This window comes from Aotus nancymaae, unplaced genomic scaffold (assembly GCF_030222135.1).
Source record: "Aotus nancymaae isolate 86718 unplaced genomic scaffold, 86718_ANA_hifiasm-v0.15.2.pri h1tg000073l, whole genome shotgun sequence".
Classification (NCBI taxonomy): Eukaryota; Metazoa; Chordata; class Mammalia; order Primates; family Aotidae; genus Aotus; species Aotus nancymaae.
The window spans coordinates 1253628-1279277 of record NW_026988488.1 but is presented as its reverse complement, the minus strand read 5'-3'; the positions used below and the strand labels follow the sequence as shown (position 1 = coordinate 1279277).

Below are 25650 nucleotides of genomic sequence, written 5' to 3'. Positions count from 1 at the left end.
ATTATACTTTAAGTTCTGGGGTACATGTGCATATCTTGCAGGATTGTAACATAAGTATACACATGCCATGGTGGTTTGCTGCCTCCATCCCCTCATCACCTACATTAGGTATTTCTCCTGTTATCCCTCCCCAATGCCCCACCCCCTGCTAACCCTTCCCTAGCCCCCCATCCCCCAACAGACCCCAGTGTGTGATGTTCCCCTCTCTGTGTCCATGTGTTCTCATTGTTCAACACCACTTATGAGTGAGAAGATGTGGCATTTGGTTTTCTCTTCTTTTGTCAGTTTCCTGAGAATGAAGGCTTCCAAATTCATCCATGTCCCTGCAAAGGACATGAACTCATCCTTTTTATGGCTGCATAGTACTCCATGGTGTATATGTGCCACATTTTCTTTATCTAGTCTATCATTGATGGGCATTTGGATTGGTTCCAAGTCTTTGCTATTGTAAATAGTGCCGCAGCGAACATACGTGTGCATTTGTCTTTATAATAGAACTATTTATAATCCTTTGGTTATATACCCAGTAATGGGATTGCTGGCTCAAATGGTATTTCTATTTCTAGATCCCTGAGGAATCACCACACGGTCTTCCACAATGATTGCATTGAATTTACACTCCCACCAACAGTGTAACAGCATTCCTAATTCTCCACATCCTCTCCAGCATTTGTTGTCTCCCGATTTTTTAATGATCGCAATTCTAACTAATGTGAGATGGTATCTCAATGTGGTTTTGGTTTGCATTTCTCTAATGACCAGTGATGATGAGCATTTTTTCATGTTTGTTGGCCGCATAAATGTCTTCTTTTGAAAACTGTCTGTTCATATCCTTTGCTCACTTTTTGATGGTTTTTTTGTTGTTGTTGTAAATTTGTTTTAGTTCTCTGTAGATTCTGGATATTACTCCTTGGTCAGATGGGTAGTTTGCAAAAAATTTTTCCCATTCTGTTGGTTGCCAGTTCACTCTAATGATTGTTTCTTTTGTTCTGCAGAAGCTCTTAAGTTTAATTATATCCCATTTGTCTATTTTGGCTTTTGTTGCCATTGCTTTTGGTGTTTTAGTCATAAAGTCCTTGCCTATGCCTATGTCCTGAATGGTATTGCCTAGGTTTTCTTCTAGGATTTTTTTGGTGCTGGATCATATGTTTAAATCTTTAATTCATCCGAAGTTAATTTTTGTATAAGATGTAAGGAATGACTCCAGTTTCAGCTTTCTGCACATGATTAGCCAGTTTTCCCAACACCATTTATGAAAGAGGGAATCCTTTCCTCATTGATTGTTTTTGTCAGGATTGTCAAAGATCAGATGGTTGTAGGTGTGTGGCATTACTTCTGAGGCCTACGTTCTCTTCCATTTGTCTATATCTTGGTTTGGTACAAGTACCATTTTGTTTTGATTAGTGTAGCCTTGTAGTATAGTTTGAAGTCAGATAATGTGATGCCTCCAGCTTTGTTCCTTTTGCTTAGGATTGTCTTCACTATATAGGCTCTATTTTGGTACCATATGAAGTTTAAGGTGTTTTTTTCCAGTTCGATGAAGAAGGTCAATGGTAGCATGATGGGGATAGCATTGAATCTATAAATTACTTTGGGCAGTTTGACCATTTTCATGATATTGATTCTTCCTAACCATGAGCATGGAGTGTGTTTCCATCTGTTTGTGTCTTCTCTTATTTCCTTGAGCAGTGGTTTGTAGTTCTTTTTGAAGGGGTCCTTCACATCCTGTGTTAGTAGTATTCTTAGGTATTTTATTCTCATTGTAGCAATTGTGAATGGCAGTTCTTTCATGCTTTGGCTTTCTGTTGGTCTGTTATTGGTGTATAGGTGTGCTTGTGATTTTTGCACGTTGATTTTATATCCTGAGACTTGCTGAAGTTGCTTATCATCTTAAGGAGATTTTGGGCTGAGACGATGGTGTCTTCTAAATATACGATCATGTTATCTGCAAATAGAGACATTTTCATTTCCTCTTTTCCTAATTGCATACCCTTTATTTCTTTTTCTTGCCTGATTGCTCTGGCTAGAACTACCAATACTATGTTGAATATGAATGGTTAGAGAGAGCACCCTTATCTAGTACCAGTTTTCAAAGGAAATGCTTCCAGTTTTTACCCATTCAGTATGATATTGGCTGTGGGTTTCTCATAGATAGATTTTATTATTTTGAGATATGTTCCACTGATACCTAGTTCATTAAGAGTTTTTAGCATAAAGGGCTGTAGAATTTTGTCGAAGGTCTTCTCTGCATCTATTGAGATAATCATGTGGTTTTTGTCTTTGGTTCTTTTATGTCATGAAGTATATTTATACATTTGCATGTGTTGAATCAGCCTTGCATCCCCAGAATGAAGCCTACTTGATTGTGATGGATAAGCTTTTGGATGTGCTGTTGCATTTGGTTTGCCAGTATTTTATTGAAGATTTTTGCATCAATGTTCATCATGGAGATTGGCCTGAAATTTTCTTTTTTAGTTGTATCTCTGCCAGATTTTGGTATCAGGATGGTGTTGGTCTCATAAAATGACTTAGGAAGGGTTCCCTCTTTTTGTATTGTTTGGAGTAGTTTCAGAAGGAATGGTCCCAGTTACTCTTTATATGTCTGGTAGAATTTGGCTGTGAACTCATCTGAACTGGACTTCTTTTGTTTGGCAGGCTACTAATTGCTGTTTCAACTTCTGACCTTGTTATTGTTCTATTCAGGGATTCAACTTCTTCATGGTTTAGTCTTGGGAGGGTGTAAGTGTCCAGGAATTTATCTGTTTCTTCTAGATTTACGAGTTTATGTGCATAGCGGTGTTTCTGGTAAACTCTGTTGGTAGTTTGTATTTCTGTGGAATTGGTGGTGATATTCTCCATCATTTTCTATTGCATCTATTCATTTCTTCTATCTTTTCTTTTTTATTAGTCTTGCTAGCAGTCTATTTTGTTGATCTTTTCAAAAAAACAGCTCCTTGATTTATTGATTTTTTGAAGAGCTTTTTATGCCTCTATTTCCTTCAGTTCTGCTCTGATCTTAGTTATTTCTTGTTATCCGCTAGCTTTTGAATTTCTTTGATATTACCCCTCCAGTTCTTTTAGTTTCTACAATACAGTGTTGATTTTGGATCTTTCCTTGTTTCTCATGTGGGCATTTAGTGCTATAAATTTCCTCTAGACAATGCCTTAAGTGTGTCCCAGAGATTCTGGTACATTGTTTCTTCATTCTCATTGATTTCAAAGATCATTTTTATTGCTACCTTCATGTCATTATTCATCCAGTAGTCATTCAGGAGCAGGTTGTTCAGTTTCCATGTACTTGTGTGGCTTTGCATGAGTTTTTTAATCCTGAATTCTAATTTGATTGCATTGTTGTCTGAGAGACTGGTTGTTATGATTTCTGTTCTTTTGATTTACTGAGAAGTGATTTACTTCCAATTATGTGGTCAATTTTATAGTAAGTGCAATGTGGTGCTGAGAAGAATGTATATTCTGTGGATTTGAAACGGAGAGATCTGTAGCTGTCTATTAGGTCTGCTTGGTCCAGGTCTGAGTTCAAGTCCTGGATATCCTTGTTAATTTTCTGTCTCATTGATCTTTCTAATATTGACAGTGGAGTGTTAAAGTCTCCCACTATTATTGTGTGGGATTCTAAGTCTATTTGTAGATTGTTAAGAACTTGCTTTATGTACCTGGGTGCTCCTGTATTGGGTGCATATATATTTAGGATAATTAGTTAATCTCGTTGCATTGATCCCTTTACCATTATGTAATGCCCTTCTTTGTCTCTTTTGATCTTTTTTGGTTTAAAGTCTGTTTTATCAAAGACTGTGATTATAATCCCTTCCTTTTTTGCTTTCCATTTGTTTGATAAATCTTCCTCCACATCCTTATTTTGAGTCTGTGTGTGTCTGCACATGACATTGGTCTCCTGAATACAGCACAACAATGGGGCTTGACTTTTCATCCAATTTGCCAGTCTATATCTTTTGATTGGGGCATTTAGCCTATTTACCTTTAAGGTTAATATTGTTATGTGTGAATTTGATCCTGCCATTTCAATACTAGCTGGTTGTTTTGCCCATTAGTTTATGCAGTTTCTTTATTGTGTTGATGGTCTTTACTATTTGGTATGTTTCTGTAGTGGCTGGTACTGGTTGTTCCTTTCCATGTTTAGTGCTTCCTTCAGGAGCTCTTGTAAGGCAGGCCTAGTAGTTACCAAATTTCTCAGCAATTGCTTGTCCATAAAGGATTTTATTTCTCCTTTACTTACAAAGCTTAGTTTGGCTGGATATGAAATTCTGGGTTGAAAGTTCTTTTCTTTAAGGATATTGAATATTGGCTCCCAGTCTCTTCTGGCTGGTAGGGTTTCTTCTGAGACATCCACTGTGAGTCAGATGGGCTTCCCTTTGTGTGTAACCCAACCTTTCTCTCTGGCTGCCTTTAGCATTTTTCCTTCATTTCGACGCTGGTGAATCTGGTGATTATATGCCTCAGGGTTGCTCTTCTAGAGGAATATCTTTGTGGTATTCTCTGTATTTCCTGGATTTGAATGTTGGCCTGCCTTGCTAGGTTGGGTAAGTTCTTATGGATAACATCCTGAAGAGTGTTTTTCAGCTTGGATTCATTCTCCCCGTCACATTCAGGTACACCGATCAAACGTAGATTAGGTCTTTTCACATTATCTCATATTTCTTCGAGGCTTTGTTTCACTTTTTTTCTCTAATCTTGCCTTATCATTTTATTTCATTGAGTTGATCTTCAATCTCTGATATCCTTTCTTCTGTTTAATTGATTCAGCTATTGAAACTTTTGTATGCTTTTTGAAGTTCTCATGCTGTGTTTTTCAGCTCCATCAAGTCATTTATGTTATTCTCTAACCTGATCATAATTAACATTTCATCTAACCTTTTATCAAGGTTCTTAGTTTCTTTGCATTGGGTTAGAACTTGTTCCTTTGCTCAGAAGTTTGTTAATAGCCACCTTCAAAAGCCTGCTTCTGTCAATTTGTCAAACTCATTCTCCATCCAGTTTTGTTCCCTTGCTGATGAGGAGTTGTGATCCCTTGAAAAAGGAGAGGCATTCTTGTTTTTGGTGTTTTCATCCTTTTTGCACTGGTTTCTTCCCATCTTCGTGGATTTGTCTACCTTTGGTATTTGAAGTTAGTGACTTTTGTATGGGGTCTCTGAGTGGATGTCCTTTTTGTTGATGTTGAGCCTATTTCTTTCTGTTTTTTAGTTTTCCTTCTAACAGTCAAGCCCCTCTGCTGCAGGACTGCCTGAGATTTACTCTCAACACTGCTTGCCTGGGAATTACCTGTGGGGGCTGCAAAACAGCAAGGATTGCTGCCTGTTTCTTCCTCTGGTATCTTCATCCTAGAAATGTACCCGCCAGATATCAGCCAGAGCTCTCCTGTATGAGGTGACTGTGGATATAGAGGGGTCAAGGAGCTGCTTGAGGAGGCAGTCCGTCCCTTGTCAGAGCTCAAGTGCTGTGCTTTGAGCTCCATTGCTCCCTTCAGAGCTGCTGGGCAGGGAGGTTTAAGTCTGCAGCAGTGGAACTCACAACCACCTTTTTTCCCAGGTGCTCTGTCCCAGGAAGGTTTGGCTTTATTTATAAGTCCCTTCCCTTTTTTCAGAGAAGCCCTGCCCAGCCAAAAGGAAGTCTAGCCACAGTCTGCCTGCAGAGGTGTTGTTGAGTTGCCACAGGCTCCGCCCAGCTGCTTTATAAACATCTTTGTGCTTTTGTTTACACAGGTAAGGTAACAGCTGCCTCGGTAATGGCAGACGCCCCTCCCTGCACTGTGCTCAACCTCCCAGGTAGAGCTCAAACTGCTCTGCTGGCTGTGAAAATCCCAAGCCAGTGGGATTTAGTTTGCTGGTCTCTATAGGGGTGGGACCTGCATAGCCAGATCACCTGGCTCCTCGCCTTCATCCCCAGCTCCTCACCTTCATCCCCCTTTCTCTCTGGACTATGGGCAGCTCTGTCTCACAGGCACTCCAGGCACCAGTCAAAACGGCAGCTCAGAATTGTGCTAGAAACTTGAGGCCTATGGTGCCGGCTGAATTGGCCACCCACATTTGCCCTGGAAACCCATGGTGCCTGTCAGCAGGTGGTTATCTCCTGGTCTGTGGGCCACAAAGACCATGGGAGAAGCACCTCATCGGAACCGGAGCTGCAGAGTGGCTGGAAAAGTTTCCAATGGCTTCCGTTGGGTAGGAAGGAGGGCCATCCAGCCCATTGCACTTCCAGGGTGAGGCAGTGCCCCATCCTGCTTCAGTTTGCCCTCCTTGGGCTACATCCACTGTCCAACTAATCCCATTCAGATGAACCTTGTACCTCAGTTGGAAATGCAGAGATCACTCATCTTCTGCGTCGTTCTCTTTGGGAACTGCGCTCCAGAGCTGTTCCTATTCGACTGTCTAGGCAGAAGTCCCAGGTCTTCTTTCTTTATTTACATTGCCACTCTGTGACTTTTAATTGGGACATTTAGCATATTTACATTCAAGGTTAGTATTGATGTGTGGATTTGATCCTGTCATGATATTAGCTGGTTATTTTGCAGACTCGTTTACATGTTTGCTTTATAGTGTCACTGGTGTGTGTACGTCAGTGTGTTTTTATAGTGGCTGGTAATTGTCTTTCTTTTCCATATTTAGTGCTTCCTTCAGAAGCTCTTATAAGGCAGGTCTGCTGATAACAAACTCCCTCTGCATTTGTTTGTCTGAAATGGATTTTATTTCTCCTTCACTTATGAAGCATAGTTTGGATGAATATGAAATTCTGGGTTTGGAATTTTTTTCTTTTAAGAATGTTGTATATTGGTCCTCAATCTCTTCTGGGTTTTAGGGTTTCTGCTGAGAGATATGCTGTTAGTCTAATGGATTTTTTTTTTTGTAGGTGACCTGACCTTTCTCTTTAGCTGCCATTAACATTTTTTTTTTTTTTTTTTAATTTTGACCTTGGAGAATTCAGTGATTATGTGTCTTGGGGATGATCTTGTAAAGTATCTAACTGTGGTTCTCTGCATTTCCTGAATTTAAATGTTGGCCTTTCTATATAAGTTGGGGAAGTTCTCATGGGTGATAGCCTGAAATACGTTTTCCAAGTGATCCCCAGCTCTTTCAGGTATATTATTGAATCATAGATTTGGTCTTTTTACATAATCCCATATTTCCCAAATATTTTGTTATTAATTTGCATTCTTTCTTGTCTGTTCTTGTTTTCCTGTCTAATTGCAAAAAGATAGGCTTCAAGCTCTGAGATTCTTTACTTCCACTTGGTCTATTCTGCCACTGATACTTATGATTTCATTGTGAAGTTGTCATAGTGTGTTTTTCAGCTCTATATACTGGCTATTTTGTCTGTCTACTTCTGAATTGTTTTATCATGATTTTTAGCTTCCTTTGATTAGGTTTCAGTATACTCCTGGAGCTCAAAGATCTTCATTCCTATTCATGTTCTGAATTATATTTTTGTTTTTTCTAACATCTCAACCTGGTTCACAACTCTTGCAGGAGAGGGGTTGTGGTCATTTGGAGGAAAGAAGATACCCAGGCTTTTTCAGTTGTCAGGATCTTGGGTTAATTCTTTCTCATCTTTCTATGCTTATCTTCCAACAATCTTTGTGGTTGCTTACTTTTTTTTAATCCTATCTAATTACTTTGAGGGTTTGATTGTCGTATAAGTTGGATGCAGCTGTTGATGAAGAGTCAAACTCTGTAAAATATTTGAAGAGATTTGTTGTGAGCCCAATATGAGTGACCGCTGTGATACAGCCCTCAAGAGGTCCTGAGAACATGTGTTGGGGTGAAGCTTGGTTTTATACATTTTAGGAAGGCATGAAATATCAATCAAATGCATTTGAGAAATAAATTGGCTTAGTCGAGAAAGGCAGGACCATTCAAAGCAGGGCTTCCGGGATATAGGTAAATTTAAACATTTTCTTGTTTACTATTGGTTGAGTTTGTCAAAAGACCTGGGATTAATAGAAATGAAATGTTCAGATTAAGATAAAAGATTGTGGAGACCAAGGTTTCTGAAGTCTCATAGTGGCTGCCCTTAGAGACAACAGATGACAAATGTTTCCTATTCAGATCTTTAAAAGGTGCTGGAATCTCAGTTAATATCTTCAGGATTGGGAGGGCCTGGAAGAAAAACATCTAGCTATCTTATTAGAGAGTCTTTACATATGCAAATTTTTCCCCCACAAAGGACGGCTTTGAAGGACCATTTCAAATTATGACAAAGAAACATGTTTTTGGGTAAAATATTTTGTTTTTCATCTTTGTCACATAATGTTATGCCAGAGTCAGATGAGAAAGTAAGTCACAATATATAGGGTTAAATAAAACTCATCTGATGATAATTTATAGTTTGTAGGGCATGACTCCTCAGATCCCTTAGATGGGAATTTGGGCAAGATAAAAAAAATCAGATCTCAGTCCACACAGTCAATTGGCTTCATTTCTGGAAGATTTTAGGTGGCCAACACTTACCTCCCAACTTTTGGACTGCATTCCCTAACTGTGGGGAACTTGTATTGGGTCTCAACTTTGTTCTCTGCCTCCTTGAATTTAGCAATTTACTGCACTGTGAGGGCCAAGGTGCTCTTGGACTGCTGTTCACTACACTCCAATGGATATTGTCAGCCAAAGTGTTTTATAGTGCATTAACAGCCAGATCCTTCCGCATTCACACATGCCAGCAGCAGCAGTAGCAGCAGCTTCGGCAGTGTGCTAAGTTGGTGCCAGGGTACCTGCCTCCCTGCAAATGTTTACCACAGTGGTGAAGGCAACGCAGGGTGGGAGGGAGGCACAGGCAGCCACTACTGGTGACTGTGGTCATGCTGGTGATGGTGTTGACTCAGGTGTTGGCTCATGGGGCGAGTGGTCATGCTGGAGATGGTGCTGGCTCAAGGGTGGGCTTCTGGCAGATACAAGTCTGGGTGCCTTCTCAGTGCTTCACAATCAGGAGTGGCTGCTCAGGACAGGGAAGTATCCACTGTTTTCTGTTCAGTGTTAGTGAAAGAGTGGGGAACCTGCAGGGGTGAGACTGGCTGGCTCTGTGTCTGCCAAGGTTCTATTTACAATGGTGTTCAGTGACTGGAGGGGGTCACACTGCACTCCTGTCCACTGAGAGGGCAAGGAAAGCTGTGCAGAAGCTTTTCAGTTTAAGTGCCATTTGTCTATTTTTTTGTTTTATTGCCCGTCCTATTGATGTCTTAATCATGAATTATTTGCCTAAACTAATATCCAGAAGAGTTTTTCCTGGATTCCCTTCTAGTATGTAATAGTTTCATTCATGTCTCTTAAACTTAAGTCTTTCTCTTTCTTTCTTTCTTTCTTTCTTTCTTTCTTTTTTTTTTGAGACAGAGTCTCACTCTGTTGCCCATGCAATATGGTGGAGCAATTTTGGCTCGATGCAAACTTGACCTCAAGGGTTCACGTAATCCTTCCACCGCAGCCACGCAAGTAACTGGGACTACAGGTGTGCACCACCATGCCTGGCTAACTTTTGTATCTTTTTTGTAGAAATTGAGTTTCTCCATGTTGCCCAAGCTGGTCTCAAACTCGTGGACTCAAGCAATCCTCCTGCCTCAGCCTCCCAAAGTGTTAAGATTACAGGCATGAACCACTGGGTCTTCTATTCTGATCCATTAACACGTGTGTCTATTTTCATACCAGTTTCATGCTGTTTGGGTATAGCCTTGTAGTATAATTTGAAGTTAGATAATGTGATGCCTCCACCTTTGTTCTTTTCACTTAGGATTGCTTTGGCCATTTACACACTTTTATTGTTTTGTGTGAATTACACTATTGTTTTGCTAATTATGTGAAAAATAATATTTATATTTTGATAGACTTGGATTGAATCTCTAGATTGTTTTGCTCAGTATGGGTCATTTTAACTATATTAATTTTTGCAATTCATGAGCATGAGATGTTTTTTCATTTGTATTACTATAATTTATTTTTTTAGTGTTTCGCAGTTTTTCTTTCACCCTCTTGGTTAAATATATTCTTAAATATTTATTGTAGATATTTGAAATGGAATATCCTTCTTGATTTTGTTCTCAGCTAAGATTATTGTTTTATAAATAGGCTACTGATTTTTATACCTTTATTTTGTATCCTAAATCTGTATTAAACTCATTTATTAAATCTAGGAAATTTTTGGTTGAATCCTTAGGATTGTCTGTGTATGTGAGCATAACATCTGCAAATAGCAATAATATTACTTCCTCTTGTCCAACCTAGATGGCTTTTATTTTTTTCACTTTCCTGAATGCTCTGGCTAGGACTTTTACTACTATGTTTAATGTGAGTGGTGAAGCTGCATTCTTGTCTTATTTCAGTTCTTAGAGGAAAACTTTCAACTTTTCTCTATTGACTATGATGTTGGTTTGGGGTTTCTTGTATATGGTCTTTGTTATTTTGAGTTATGTTCTTTTTATAACTAGTTTATTGAGGGTTTTATCATAAAGGGATGCTGAATTTTATGAAAAGTTTTCTCTGTGTATATTGAGATTATCATATGATTTTTGTTCTCAATTATTTTTACATAATTTATCACATACATTGATGTGTGTATTGAAACATCCTTTCATCTATGGTATATAACCCACTTGATCATTGTGTAGAATCTTTGTGATGTGCTGTTTGATTTGGATTACTAGTATTTTGTTGAGGATTTTTGCTTCTATGTTCATCAGTGTTATTTGTCTGTACTTTTTCTGGTTTTTATTTTCTGTGTCCTTGTTTGGTTTTTATGTCAGGATGATACTGGCTTCATGGAATGAGTTAGAGGAAATTCCCTCCTCCTCAAATTTTTGGAACAATTTCAGTAGTATTGATATTAATTCTTCTTTGTAGGTTATGTAGAATTCAGCTGTGAATCTGTATAGGTATGGATTTTTTTGTTGTTGGATTTTTTTTTAATTACTGTTCCAATCACCTTCTTCATTGTTGGTCTGTTCTGGATTGCTATTTCTTTGTTTACAGTTTTTGGGAGGTTAGTTGTGTCCCAGAATGTATCTATTTTCTTTACATTTTTAAGTTTGTTAGCATTTAGTTGTTTAAAATAGTATCAGATGATCATTTTTATGTTTGTGGTATGAATTGTAGTGATTAACCTAGCTAGTGGTTTATCAATTCTGTTGATCAATTCTGTTTCTTTTCCGTTTTGAAGAATCAGTTTTTTTGTTTTATGGATTCCTTTGTATTGGTTTGGTTTTTGATGTGGTTTACTTAATTCTGCCTTGATTGATTGATTGATTGATTTTCTTCTGCTAACTTTGGATTTGGTTTGTTCTTGGTTTGTTGGTTTCTTGAGGTGTGACATTAGGTTGTTATTTTTTTATTGCTCTACTTTGTTGATGTAGCCATTTACTGGTATAAACTTTCTTCTTAGCACTGGTTTTGCTATATCTCAGAAGTTCTGGTATATTGTATATCCATTTTTATTCATTTCAAAGGTTTTCTTAAATTTATGTCTTAACTTTATTGACCTAAATATTCAGGAGTGTGTTGTTTAATTCCCATGCATTTGTATATTTTCAATGTTTCCTCTTGGTATATATTTCTGCTTTTTCCATGTGATCTGAGAAGATACAATTGATATTATTACAATTTTTAAAAATGTGTTAAGATTGGTTTTATAGCCTAACATATGGTTTGTCTTGGAGAATGTTCCATGTGCAATGAGAAGAATGAATGTATATTCTGCGTTGTGGTAGAATGCTTTATAAATACATGTTAGGTCCGTTTGGCCTAAAATACAACATAAATCCAAAGTTTCCTTGTTGATATTTTTTGTATCATTGATCTCTCTAGTGCTGTAAGTGGGGTACTGAAGTCCCCCACTATTAATGAATTGCTGTATATCTTCTTCTTTAGGTCTAGTAATATATGTTTATGAATGTGGGAGCTTTGGTGTTGGGTGCATATAAATTTAGAATTGTTATATCCTCTTACTGAATTGATTACTTAGTCATATTTTTTATAATATGATGATCATATTTGTCTTTTTCTTACTGTTTTTGATTTAGAGACTGCTTTATCTGATATAGATATAGTGACTCCTTCTTTCTGTTTCTATTTGCACATAATACATTTTTTTCATCCTTTGCTTTAGGTCTAAAGGTATCTTTAGAGGTAAAGTGAGTTTCTTATATGCTTCATAGGGTTGGATCACGGTTTTCTAAATCCATTTTGTTAAGCTATGTCTTTTAAGTGAACCGGTTAATCCATTTACATTTAGGGTTAATAATGATATGTTACATTTAGTAACTGTCATTTCGTTAAAAAATAAAAATGTGTAAAAGTATTATCTAGCTGTTTTATCAATTATTTTTCTCTGTTAGTCTTTGGAGTTTGGTGATATTATATTAAATCAACATTTGATTTACTTCTCTTCATCATTTGTGTGATTGTTTTACAATACATGTGAAGTTTGTTTTTCTGGTTGTTTCCATGATGGTGGATATTGACCTTTCATTTCCATGTTTGGGATTCCTTTGGGCATTTTTCATAAGTCAGTGCAGTGGTGATGCATTTCCTCAGCATTTGCTTCTCTGGAAATTATTTCTCCTTCATCTTTGAAGCTTAATCTAGCTGTATATAAAATTCTTGATTGCAGCTTTTTTAAAACATTTGATAATACTGTCTCATTTTGTTCTGACTTTTAAGTTTTCTGCTAATATGTCTTCACTTAGTCTGATAGAGTTTCCTTATGGGTCCTCAGACACTTTTCTCTTGATAATTTTACAATTCTTTTTTGCACATTTTTAGACAATCTGATGAGAGTATGTTGTAGTGAATTCCTTTTTATAATATATTTTCCAAGAGGTCATTGGGCCCCTTGTATGTGTACATTTCTTTGTATAATCTGAAAGCTTTCATCAATTATTTCTTTAAATAGGTTTTCTATAATTTAAAAATTTTTATACCATTTTGGGAATACAAATAATTTGAAAATTGAATAGATCTTAGTCTCATGAGTCTTGAAGGCCTGTCTCATTCTCTTTTATTCTTTTTAAAAGTTTTGTCTTAGTGGGCTATTTTAACACACCTGTCTTCAAGTTCTGAGATTCTTTATTTTGCTTGTTCTGGTATATTGTTGAAATTTTGACATGATTTTTTAAAGATATTTATATTCTTGATAAGTTGATTATTTATATTCTGAATTGATTTTTTATTTCTTTATATTGGTTTCATTTTTTTTCATTTCATTGAGATTTTTAAAGATCAATATTCTGACTTATTTGGCATTTTGAGGATTTTTTTGTTAGAATCTATTGCTAGAGAATTATTGTGATCCTTTGAAAGTGTCATAATGCCTTGATTTTTCATGATTCTTGTATCTTTACATTGATCTCTGTATATCTGGAATATCAGTCTTTTTTTTATTATTTTTTAATTTACTTTCCTGAGGGAGCCTATTCTTGATGTGACTCTGGTGTATGTTGTGTAAGGCTGTTTGGCTGTGTGCAGTGGCAAAGATCGTATGATTTCTTTGGTTATAAATACCCTTAATGTGATCTTTCTCAAATGCCAGTAATCTTTCTCAAATGCCAGGTGTATTAAATGGGCGAGTGCTCTCATGACTTCCTGAACTGAACAGCTGGGGTGGCATGGACCATGCAGGTAGCAGTGGTCATGAAAACATTTTCTCATTCCTGAGTGTTGTACTCTTATGTCAGCTGTTATTATAATGGCCTGTGCAAGTTCACCTCCATGCCAGTAGTTGGTGCTTGCAGGTTAGAGCCAACTAAAGTGGTGTCAGAAGTGTTTATGCCCAACCTCTTCATCTGGGAAAATTGCTCAAGTGTCCCAGGTGGTGATTAGACCATGGGATGTTCAGGGGCATGAGTCTCATGTTCTGCCTTGGGTTGGAGTTGAAACTAAGCAGAACCAGTCATAGGAAGCTTACAGTCAGGATCTACAATGGTAGATTAAAGCACCAGCCCTGTTGGGGGTGGCAAGATGGTACTCAGGCCTCTGGAAAAATGCATAGGTGAGGGGCAACTGTTTTTGCATCAAAGTCTCAGCACAGAGAGGGAGAGGTGGTCCCAGTGCCACATTTTTAGCCAGTGAAAGTGAAACGTGCTTCCCCCTCACACCTCAGAACTGACATCATTCACTCTCCTGTACCAAATGTGGCAAGCAGTTTGGATATTTGGCTAGTCACTGCAATTTTCTTCTAGTTTGCAACAAAATCCCTGGTATTAGAAGTCACTGACTTGGTCAATACCATGCCTCCCAGGCAATTATCCTCCTGCACTGGTCCTGGAAGAGAAGCTCAGTTCTGGTACCAGCAGCTGGAGTCCACACTATACTCATATCTCTGTTCTGGTTGTGGGAGCTCCTCTCCATTTGAGGCCTAGTTGTCCATGCCTCAGTGCAAGTCTCGCTAATGACAAAGATTGCCACTGCTGTAAGCTCCCTTGACCCCACAGAGCTTGCTAAGAGCTAAACTCTAGAATGTCATATTTCTTTAGGTACCCCTAGGAAAGTGCATGGAACACTTTCCAGAGCTGTTCTTTCTTATGGTCTCCCAGCCATTCCCCAAGTTAGATCTAGGAATTCAGAGAATTTAGGTGCTCTCCTGTGGCCTGGATTTCACCATTCCCCAGTGGAAAAGTGGACTTCAGAGAGGCACTCGGTCATGCTCTCCCATATTGTAGATTCATACCCATACCCAGTATTTAGCTGGTTCTAGCCAAGAGAGCTTCATGCCCTCCTTCTCGTTCTCAGATTCAGAATTTTCTTTTGACTTTTCTGCTTAACTGCTTTGTTCCTTGTTATATAATTTTCAGAGAAGAACCACTATTTTTGTTCTTCTAAGTGGATTAGACATGTTGGAAAAACTTCTAGTCAGTAATCTTGAGGAAAATAAAGTTTGTCTATATTTCTTATACTCATCTTCTATATTGTATTTAAAATAGACTTTTTGAAATACTGTTTTTAGCACCTAACTTTTAATTTAATTATTTTTCATTTTTATTTCTGTGTATTGGCAATATTTGGGTATTTTCCTTGTTTCTTTTTCATTTAAATGAATTGTATGCTAGGATCAAAATTTTACCACACATATTTGTTGTTCCAATTTGAGAAGTTTTATTTCATCCTATCATTGATTCATAGATAACACAAACAACTGCTGGGTTAGAAATAAATATTCATTTTGTTGTATCATTTGCTCATTTCATTTCAGAAACTGATCACTGTTATTATTTTACTCAAACATTTTATTATAAAATATTTAAACATTCCGAAATGTTAAACGAATTAGGTTTTTTGAATATCCAACTACACATAACCAACCTTCTAATATTAACATTTTACTATAATTGATTTATTATTTATCATACTTATGTATTTCTATCCCTATAAGTTTATTAATACACCTTTTGATCTTTGCAAAGTAATATTTAACATTAATAATGAAATATTTCCAACAGGCACAATAGTAAAGGGATTAACATAAATTCCTAAATGCATACCATCCAACTATTAAATTCTAACATTTTTATACTTGTTTTAGCTTCTCTTTAAACAAATAATTCATTACAAATAAAATTAAAATATTTTTGTGCTATAATGTGATCCTATTTCCCTCTCTTTCTTGTGTTTATCTTTCCATGTATGTTATTATTATCCTAGTGTATATTTTAGTATATATAAATAACATTTGAGTTGTTTTGCATGTTTTCAGTATTTACCAAAACAATTTCATTTTGTGTATTATCCTGGGGTGCTCTGCCCAATATTTTGTCTGTGAAAGTGATGCAAGTTGGCAGTGTTAGCCCAATCCACACCATTTTGCAGACCCCCCACCATTTTACAAACTCTGGTCAGAGTGGAAAATTCCACCAGGGCCTGGGCTGTGAGAAACATCCTGTTGGAAAGGTCCCAGGCCTAACCCCTGACGGCAATAAATTCATCCTGTCAGACAGGCTCCAGGCTTAACCCCTGACCACAGTAAATTTCTTCCTTTATCAGCAGCCGAACACACCGCCCCCACCCCATTTTCGCAACAATCCCCGACCTCTCCTGCCCAGGACTAGAACTGCCCCATCCTGTAAGCGGGACTGGGGCTCTGACACTAGCTGGTACCCCCTATCTGCAGGCCTTTCTCCTAATACACTGTGTTGGCCTTGAGCCGCCTCTGCTCAATTCCTTTCTTCCTTTCGAACATTTGGTGTCAAAACCTGGGATGGGGTCTGGATCCCACAACAGAGAGGTACTTTCTTGCAACCTGGGAAGGAAGGGGCAGCGGCAGCTCACCCCGGGCTAATTCCCAAATCCTGGTTGGCCTCCCTTTCCCAGCCCTGTCCAGTTTCCTCTTTCTACGGTGGAATCCTTTCTCTTGGCCCCATCCTCCCACCGCTTTCTCCTTCCTCTTCTTTCCTCTCAGTGGCTCTGGCAAGGACCACTCCCATTGCTGGACTTCGCATCCAACACCAGCCTCCAATTTGTGGGTGAGTTTCCCTTTCCACCCTCTGATTCCTCTCATATTTCTACCTGTTAGTCAGAAAACCCCAGCGCCAGTTAAGAGGATTCCCTAGTCACCACTGGGTGACCCTGGCCTGCCTTCTCATGGGATGCACTCAGAACGCCCACGCTCTGGCCACTCCAGTTTCTGGGGGACCTCGAAGAGCTGCGGTGACACCCCGGCTCTTCTCCATCCCTTCTCATGGTTGAAATGGGGATACTTACTCCCCTACTCCACATTTTTCACCCTCCCAGCCCCCCAGCAGGGCTCCTTGGAATCCCCTCAAGACACCCCTCTCAGATGTCTCATCTGGAACCTCCGAGCACCGGGCTTGGTGGACTCCATTAAAACCAAAAGCCTTATTTTCCTTTATAATGTGGCCTGGACCCAGTATAAGCTGGACAATGATGGCCACTGGCCCAAATAGAACTTTTGACTTCCAAATTCAACGTGATTTCAAAAATTTCCTCCAGCACAATGGCTAGTGGTCTGAGATGCCCTATATCCACGATTTTACCAATTCCCTCTTTCAGTCCTGTTCACCTTACCGGATCCTCCTCTTAAATAAGAAACCTGATAAAATTCCTCCCCTTCCAGACAAGCCGTCCTCCTCCTCCGATTTTGATCCAGCCAACGAATCCCTACCACCTCTCAGCCCCACTCCCACCACCATCTCCTCCTCCTGCCCCTTCAGCTCCCCCACCCCCTTAGCCCTGTCCCCCATCTCCTCTTCCCTCTCCCCACCATACCTGATCTCATGCCCAGCCCCCTCCTGCTGCTGAAAACCAGGCACAGACCCAGAGGCCCTCTAAAGTCCTCCCCTTGGGGGAAGTTGTGAGGACTGTCTTCAATAGTCCGAGTTCATGTTCCCTTCTCTGTAGCTGACCTCTCTCAGCTTGAAAAGAGACTTGGCTCCTTTTCCACAGACCCACGTCCTTCCACAAGGAATTTCTGTATATCACTCAATCTTATGATCTTACCTGGCGTGACATTTATGTCATCCTCTCCTCCTCCCTCACTCTGGAGAACAGGGAACGTATCTGGATAAGGCCCATGCGGACACCGTCCATTGAGAAGAAGCTGCCCATAACCCAGTTGTCAGAACCCTAGCTGTTCCCAGAACTGACCCCAATTGGGATTATCAGGCAACTTCTGCAGACAGACAGAAACTAGACTGTATGATAACATACCTCTTAGCTGGCATGAAAAAGCCACCCTTAAGGCTATTAAGCATGAAAAGATAAAGAAATCACTCAAGGCCCCTGACAAAAACCCTGTTCTTTTTTTCTCCCGCCTTTCAGAGGTCATGATTAAATATACAACCTTAAGTCCTGACACTGACGAGGACAGAATCTACCTCCACTTATACTTTATTTCCCAGTCAGCCCCCGACATCGAAAAGAAACTCCAAAGACTGGAGGATGGCCCTCAAACTTCCCAAAGAGACTTAAAGTAGCCATCAAGGTCTTTAACAATAGAGAGGAAGAGCTAAAAACCCAAAAGCTTAGAAGAGATCATACTGAATACCAGATGCTGGCAGCTGCCATACAATAAGATTTCCCAATGTACACAAAAATCCTCAACTCAACCTCATGGAAGTCCTCATCAAGAGTGTGTTTTAAGTGTAGCCAACAGGGTCACTGGGCAAGAGCCTGCCCCAATCTCGGGCCACCCTCAAAACCTTGCCCCATCTGTGGTATCAAGGGACACTGGAAGTTGGATTGCGCTCAAAAAGATTCTTCACCCCACTTAACCACCTCTAACTCAAACAGGTCCTCCAACCCAGGTTCCAGTCTGTCAAGTATTCTAGACCTGGCTGCTGAAGACTGACGGGGCCCAGGGCCTGCCATCCCCACCGCCATCACCACCTCGGAACCCAGTGTAACGCTATCAGTCTCTGGTAAGCCTGTGTCCTTCCTTTTAGATCTGGGAACTAGTTACTCAGTTTTACCAGAATTTTCCTCACCCCTCCTCAGTTCTTCTATCTATTGTGAGAGTCAATGGAATCCCCTCCAGGCACAGACTGGTCCCCTGTTATGCAAACTATTCAATACCCCCTTCATCCACTCCTTCCTAGTTATCCCTTAGTGCCCTACCACTATCTTGGAGTGGATCATACTGAGTAAATTCCAGGCCTCCATACAACTAGCCTCCCCCAGTTCTACCCCTTTTATTTTACTCTGCTGCCCAGATGTTTCCCTGTCTTCTTCCTCATCTTCGCTATCCTCCCTGTTACCTTCTATCAATCCAAAAGTGTGGAGCGTCTGTAAAACCACAGTAGCCACGCATCATATCCCAGTCAAAATAACCTTCCAAGATCCCTCCATTTTCCTTTATCAGCTTCAACATCCCCTTAGCCCAACTGGCCTCAGGGGCCTCAAACCTATTACATGTAAACTTTTACGAGCTCAGATTCTCAAGTCTGTTAACTCTCCCCTAAACACTCTTATCCTGGCTGTCAAAAAAACAGACAGATTTTACCACTTGGTCCAGGATCTCCATGTCATTAACCAAGCAGAGGTATCAGCCTATCCAGTGGTCCCCAACCCCTATATTCTACTGTCCCATATTCCCCCATCTACCACACACTTTTCTGTATTGGATCTCACATTCACCCACCTAACAGATTGCATTCCCACAGGGATTCCAGCATAACTCCCACCTATTTGGACAGGCTCTCACCAAGGATCTAACCAAGCTTTCCCTTGTTCCAGCACGCTCCTTCAATACCTCAATGACCTCCTTCTCTGTAGTCTCTCTTTTGATCTATCCATGCAACACATCACCCAACTTTTAAATTTCCCCCATGGCCATGGATATCAGGTTTCACCTACAAAGGCTCAAGTAGCCCAAACCCAAGTCACTTATGTTCAACTCACCTTAACCCCTAATTCTTGAGCCATGCTAGCCCTATGGAAGAAACTAATATGGTATGTGCCCCTTCCCTACACCAAGAAGGATCTTTCTTTTTTGGGCCTTGTGGGGTACTTCCAGCTGTGGAACATTATGGCCTATTGGCCAAACCACTCTGCATGGCATCACGTGGGTCCACCCTAGAACATTTGGACCCAGCTTGCCCATAACTCCAACTTCCAAAAACTGGAAGATGCCCTTTTAATGGCCCAGCACTAGGACTGCCCAACCCCGGTAAACCCTTTAGCCTGCATGTTCATTCTAATCAAGGCCTTGCCCTTGGACTTCTCTGCCAAACCCATGGCAACATTCCACAAGCTATTGCATACTTCTCAAAACAACTGGACTTGGTCGTCCAAGGCTGGCCTCCATGCTTGACAGTTCTAGGTGCAGCTACATTGCTGACCCCAGAGACACAAAAACTCACTCTCTACCAGCACATTACTATTGAATTTTCCCATAACTTATGGGACCTCATGAGCCATCGATCTCTTCTTTTCCTCCCACCATTCTGCTTACAGCAACCCTTTAACACCTTCCAGAGATGTAAAATTCTAAACCCAGCCACCCTCCTCCCTATAAGTACTGCAATTCTGAATCCCCTCACTCTTGCCTGGACCTCTTTAGACTCCCTCTTCTCCCCTTTCCAACACATTTTCAGAAGCCCCTTTGCAGGGGGAACTCACATGGTTCATTGATGGAAGCTCCTTTAAGGAACCATGTCTGGCAGCTGGCTATGCCATCATTGCCAAAAAATACAAACTCCTAGAATCCAGGCCTCTCTCACCACATATCACCTCACAACAAGCGGAACTAGTTGCTCTAACCAGGGCCCTCACTGTAGCAAAGCAAGAGAGGGTTAACATTTATGCCAATTCCAAATATGCATACCACATCCTACATTTTCACACCGTACTCTAGCAGGAAAGGAGTTTTCTAACTTCAAAAAGAACCCCCATAATAAATGGCAAACTCATACACAATCTGCTGGAGCCAGCTAAACTACCACTAGAGGCCGCCATTATCCATTGCAAGAGACACCAAAAGGCTACAGATGTCATAACCAAGGGAAACTTCTTAGCAGATTTGGCAGCCTGGCAGGCAGCCCTTAGACCACCATTGTTATTGCCCATTTTCCCCAGCATACACCCAAGAAGAAAAAGGTGCACTTGCTGGCTCCAGGGCTGTTCATAAGGAAGGCTAATTTTACTTAGACTACAAACTCATCCTACCCAAGACGCAATAACTTTCTGTTCTCGCCCACATCCATAACCAATTCCATGTGGGTTATCGCCCCCTGCTCCAATTTCTAAAAACCTGTATACATTCCCTTACCATGGCCGTCTGCTTGGACAGCTCACTAAAGGTTGCTCTGCTTGCAGTCAGACTTCCCCTCAAGGAGCTCTTACCTCCTTTTCCCTCCCATCAGGCCCGAAGGCCAGTTGCCAGGTCAGAATTGGCAAATAGACTTCACTCATACGCCCTGCCATAAAGAAAGTCTGATATCTCCTCATGATGGTAGATACCTTTTCAGGTGGATAGAAGCCTTACTTATTACCACCGAAAAGGCACACACTGTTGTCTCTACCTTCCTCACACACATCATCCCTTGATTCGGCCACCCCTCATCTATATATTCGGACAATTGACCAGCATTTATCTCCCAAGTCATTCAACAGATTTCTAAGGCTTTAAACATCATATGGGCTTTTCACATTCTCTATCACCCCCAATCCTAAGGTAAAGTTGAACAGGTAAATGCCCTCTTGAAACAACAGTTAACCAAACTTTCCCTAGAGATCAAAATGAAAACTGAATATCACTTCTTCCCTTGGCCCTCATGTGCCTCAGGGTTTTCCCCGGAAAATCTCTAAATGTAAGTCCTTTTGAACTTATGTATGGACGCCCTTTCGTCCTACAGAACTTTGCCCCATCACCTCCCTTACAGGACACTTGGCCAGCACTGCACCTCTCCCTCAACACTTAGTCCGACAGTACAGTATGCTGACATTCACATCCCCAAACCTGAGGACTCTTCCCAACTCACTTTCTTACCCTTACAGTCAAAAGACTGGGTCTGGGTAACAGAACCCACTTTCCCTCTCCAACAAAATGGAAGGGTTCCTATCAGGTTATATTAACCATCCCCGCTGCTGCAAAGTTAACATACTTTCACTATTATATACACCATTCCAAATGTAAAAAGGCACCTGACCCACACCCCAAAGTCTCCTCACTCCAGAAATATTCTTCCTTTCCTACAGGACCAACCTCGCTGTGCCTAACAAGAATTCCAGAAGTCACCCATCTGAAAGGCTCTGGCCCATGACACTCTCCGCTTCCAATCTTAAATCTTTTACTTCATACCTTATCTCAGATCTCTCCTGGTACCCCTTCCCCACTCCCTTAGATAATCCATCTCAATTCCTCATGCTAATCGAGGAGCTATGGCTGCAAGGCACCTTCCAAGATTTCACACCTACACAAATCTCCTTTTTCTCCTTTTGCCTTCTCTGTTTGTGGGACATTCTGAGTCCCCACCCGCAATCACTGACAGCTGGGCCCCCTTCGTCAACCTCACACACCACCTCTTAAGTCAGTCGCAATCTCCCCCTCTCCTCCAACTGTTGGATTTGTCTTTCTATACACAACCATTGATTCATGCCTCTTTCGGCCGAACGACTTACGTGGACACAGTCCGACATGAGTTTACACATTTCTTACTCGGCTATACCATTCTTGGCTGGTCCATGCCCGAAACTGGTTCATAACCTGGAAACGCAGCTAAAGACGTTTCCTTCAAACTCAGCTCTCTCAGCAGTGTCGGGAGGGCTGTTGCCCTCCTTCCCCTAATAGATTCTGGACTAACATCCACACAAACCAACACAACATCATCTAAACCACCAATATGGGGGTCCCATTTCTACTCGAACTTTTTTCATATCCCCGCCCCTTTTATGTCTCAGCTGAACCTACCCTAATCCAAACCATGCCACAATGGTAGGACAGGTTTCCCAGTCCCTATGTGGTCTTATTCTTACCCTCACACTCTCTGTAGACCATCAGTTCTACACCCTAATTACAAAATCATGTCCACCTCTGCCTGTCAGTAGCTGTTATGGTATTCTGGCTCACCTACCATCCAAACATCTCTGAACCTCACCTCCAATCCTCTCTTCTTTCCTACCATCCAATTCCCAGTTCCCCCCATGCAAACTCTGTTCTCTTTGTCACTGGTTTAAAGGTGCCCCCTGGAAAAAATGGAAGAATTCCCTCACCTGTGACTGGTACCTTACAGCCACCACACCAGGGCAGCAATGGTTAATGGTTGACAAAGACAATTTCTTTCTCTCTCTCCAAAACCAAACAGCCTTCACCAAGTCCCCAGCCAACACTCCCTATCAGGCCCTTACAGGTGCCACTCTGGCTGGCAGTTACTCAATTTGGGAGAATGAAAACACTCTTTCGTGGCTAGCTACCTTCACCTACAACTTCTGCCTGCCCACCCCGGTCTCTTCTTTTTGTGTGGTACAAACTGATATATTTGCCTACCAGCCAACTCGTCAGGAACTTGCACCCTGGTCTTTCAAGCTCCAGCCATCAACATCCTACCCCCTAACCAAACTATTCTAATTTCTTTAGAAGCCTCTATCTCCTCTTCACCCATACGAAATAAATGGTCTTTACACCTCATCAACCTGCTAACAGGATTAGGCGCCACTGGAATAGCAGGCATAACCACCTCAATCACCTCATACCAAAGGCTATTCACAACCCTTTATAACACCCTAGAAGATATGCACACCTCCATTACCAGTCTCCAACAACAAATAGACTTCCTCACAGGAGTCATCCTTCAAAACCGGAGAACCCTGGACCTACTAACTGCTGAGAAAGGGAGTACCTGCATATACCTCCAGGAAGAATGCTGTTTCTGTGTTAATGAATCCGGCACTGTTCACAATGCAGTTTGCAGGCTTCGTGACAGGGCTGCAGAGCTCTGACAGCAAGTCTGTGACTCCTGGTGACAAGGGTCATCTCTTCTAAGATGGATACCCTGGGTTGCCCCCTTCCTAGGACCCCTGATCTTCCTTCTCCTGTTACTAATGATTGGGTCATGTGTATTTAACCTTATATCCCGCTTCATTTCCCAAAGGCTGAGTTATTTTATCCGGGCAAGCATGCAAAAACACATTGATAATATCCTTTTCCTTTGCCAAGTCCAATACCAGAGCCTACGAGGAAGCCATTCCAAAGCTCCAGAACCCGGGCCCTAATCACAACGCCCCTATCCAGCAGGAAGCAGCCAGATGATCAACGACGCCCTTCTTCCCTTTTTTTTTTTTTTTAAGACAGTTTTGCTCTTGTTGCCCAGGCTGGAGTGTGCAATACAACGATCTCGGCTCACTGCAACCTCTGCATCCCGGGTTCTAGCGATTCTCCTATGTCAGTCCCCCGAGTGGCTGGGATTACAGGCATGCGCTACCATGCCTGGCTAATTTTGTACTTTTATTAGAAACGGAGTTTCTCCATGTTGGTCAGGCTGGTTTCCAGCTCCTGACCTCAGGTGATCCGCCCTCCTCGGCCTCCCAAATTACTGGGATTACAGGCATGAGCCACTGCGCCCGGCCCCTTCTTCCTTTTGATACTAAAGTAAGAAATAGGAATGTTAGCCTAAGCTGCACCATTTTGCAGACCCCTACCATTTTACAAACTGGTCAGAGTGGAAAATTCCACCAGGGCCTGAGCCGTGAGAAACATCCTGTCAGGTCCTGGCTGCACTAAATTTCTTCATTATCGGCAGCCAAACACATCGCCCCCACCCCATTTGCACAAAAATCCCACACATCTCCTGCCCAGACCTATAACTGTCCCAGCCTGTAAGCGGGAAGGGGACCCTGGCGCTAGCTGGTACCCCCTCTCCGCAGGTATTTCTCCCAATAAATCTGTGTTGCATTGAGCCGCTTCTGCTCCGTTCCTTTCTCCCTTTCATTCTAACAGCTCAAACTACTTTATTCAGTTCTGTGGTATAAATATTCCATTGTATGAAAATAATATACTTATTTAATCCATTTTACTTTAGTTTTATGCCATTTTACAGAAGCCTCTTAAAGACAAAGACTAAATATTATTTTCATTGTAGGTGTCATACCAGAGTTTATATTCAAAAAAGGTTTTAATTATTTTTTGTAATTGAAAATTTAATTATGAAAATAATGACATCAGCATATAGTAGAGTCTGCAATCAAGCCTTCCTGTTCCCACAAAGAGCCAACAATTTGTTGTGAATTAAAGTAAATGAAAGAGCTTAGGAGCCCACTTAAGAGCCTCAGAAATACAGTGAAAAAAAAACTGAGAGGGACCACACAAAAAGTATAAAAAGAATCATTTCATTTCACCTGCATTAACCCATTCCTCAACCTGGCACTTCTCAGCTTGGAGTGGGAAGTCTCTGGCTTGTCTTCCCCCCGTGCACAGAAAAGAATATGAGGATATAAAACCAGCTTCCTCGGGCTTTTGGAATGTTGCCCAAATGACCAGCTTTGTTTTCACTCAACCCAGATAAGTGGGGGAACTGGTATGGTGAGGCATCTGGAGATGGCAAGGAAAAAGGAAGGAGGGCAGGCACAATCAGTATCAATTATGTAAATAGTGTCAGAGTGAATGAACCCTAGTGGTCTGCTCAGCACAGGATTCTAGCAGACATCTCCATTGAGGACCTTAACAACCTTCCTGGTGACTGTGCAGCCCCTGCAGCAATCATTGCACGGAACCACTCCATGTTCCAGTGAGGAAAACAACTGCCAACAAAAGAGCAGGAAACCCTCTGTAGTTTTTGCCACCAAAGGCCCTGCAGTACTTTTCTTCACAATCTCCATGTGCCTCAGATACTGTCTATTTTTGGAGTCACCCAGAGTCAAAACTGCTGCTGCTGCAGTCACGCTGGCCCAGGGACCCATCAAACAACATTGACAGTCACCAGATATCTGACCAGATGATGTTCTCTCTCTCTCTCTCTCTCTCTTTCTCTTCCCTCCAATCCCCTCCCTAGAGCCAGTTGAGCTGCTCCCACCATGGTTAGCCCAACTAGGTGACTCACTACAGTATCCGTTGGCATTTTCCAGGTAACTAAACCATGACTCTTCCTTTATGGAGTCACCCCAGCTGCTGCCTCTGTAGGTGCTTTGTCCCAGAGACCCAGTGCAGCTACTGTGCTTGTGCCCAAAAACAGTCCCAGATCTCCTGCTGAAGGCTGTAGCC

The 25650-nt window shown here is 41.1% G+C and overlaps 1 protein-coding gene across 6 annotated transcripts in view; it reads left to right on the top strand.

Moving 5' to 3' along the window:
• LOC105723014 (uncharacterized) overlaps positions 1–25650 on the top strand; it is a 164216-nt gene that overhangs the window by 97527 nt on the left and 41039 nt on the right. For 2 of the 6 annotated variants that reach the window (XR_001108721.3, XM_064367716.1), the window contains 3 exons: positions 16399–16462; positions 18249–18376; positions 21654–24349. Coding sequence is in view for 3 of the 6 variants with exons in the window: in XM_064367716.1 (XP_064223786.1) it covers positions 16399–16462; positions 18249–18306 (122 nt within the window). In the remaining 3 variants the exon portion in view is untranslated. Of the gene's footprint in view, positions 1–16398; positions 16463–18248; positions 18377–21653; positions 24350–25650 lie in introns of those variants that run through there. The other 4 variants (XR_010339185.1, XR_010339186.1, XM_064367717.1 and 1 more) reach the window with 3 other exon arrangements.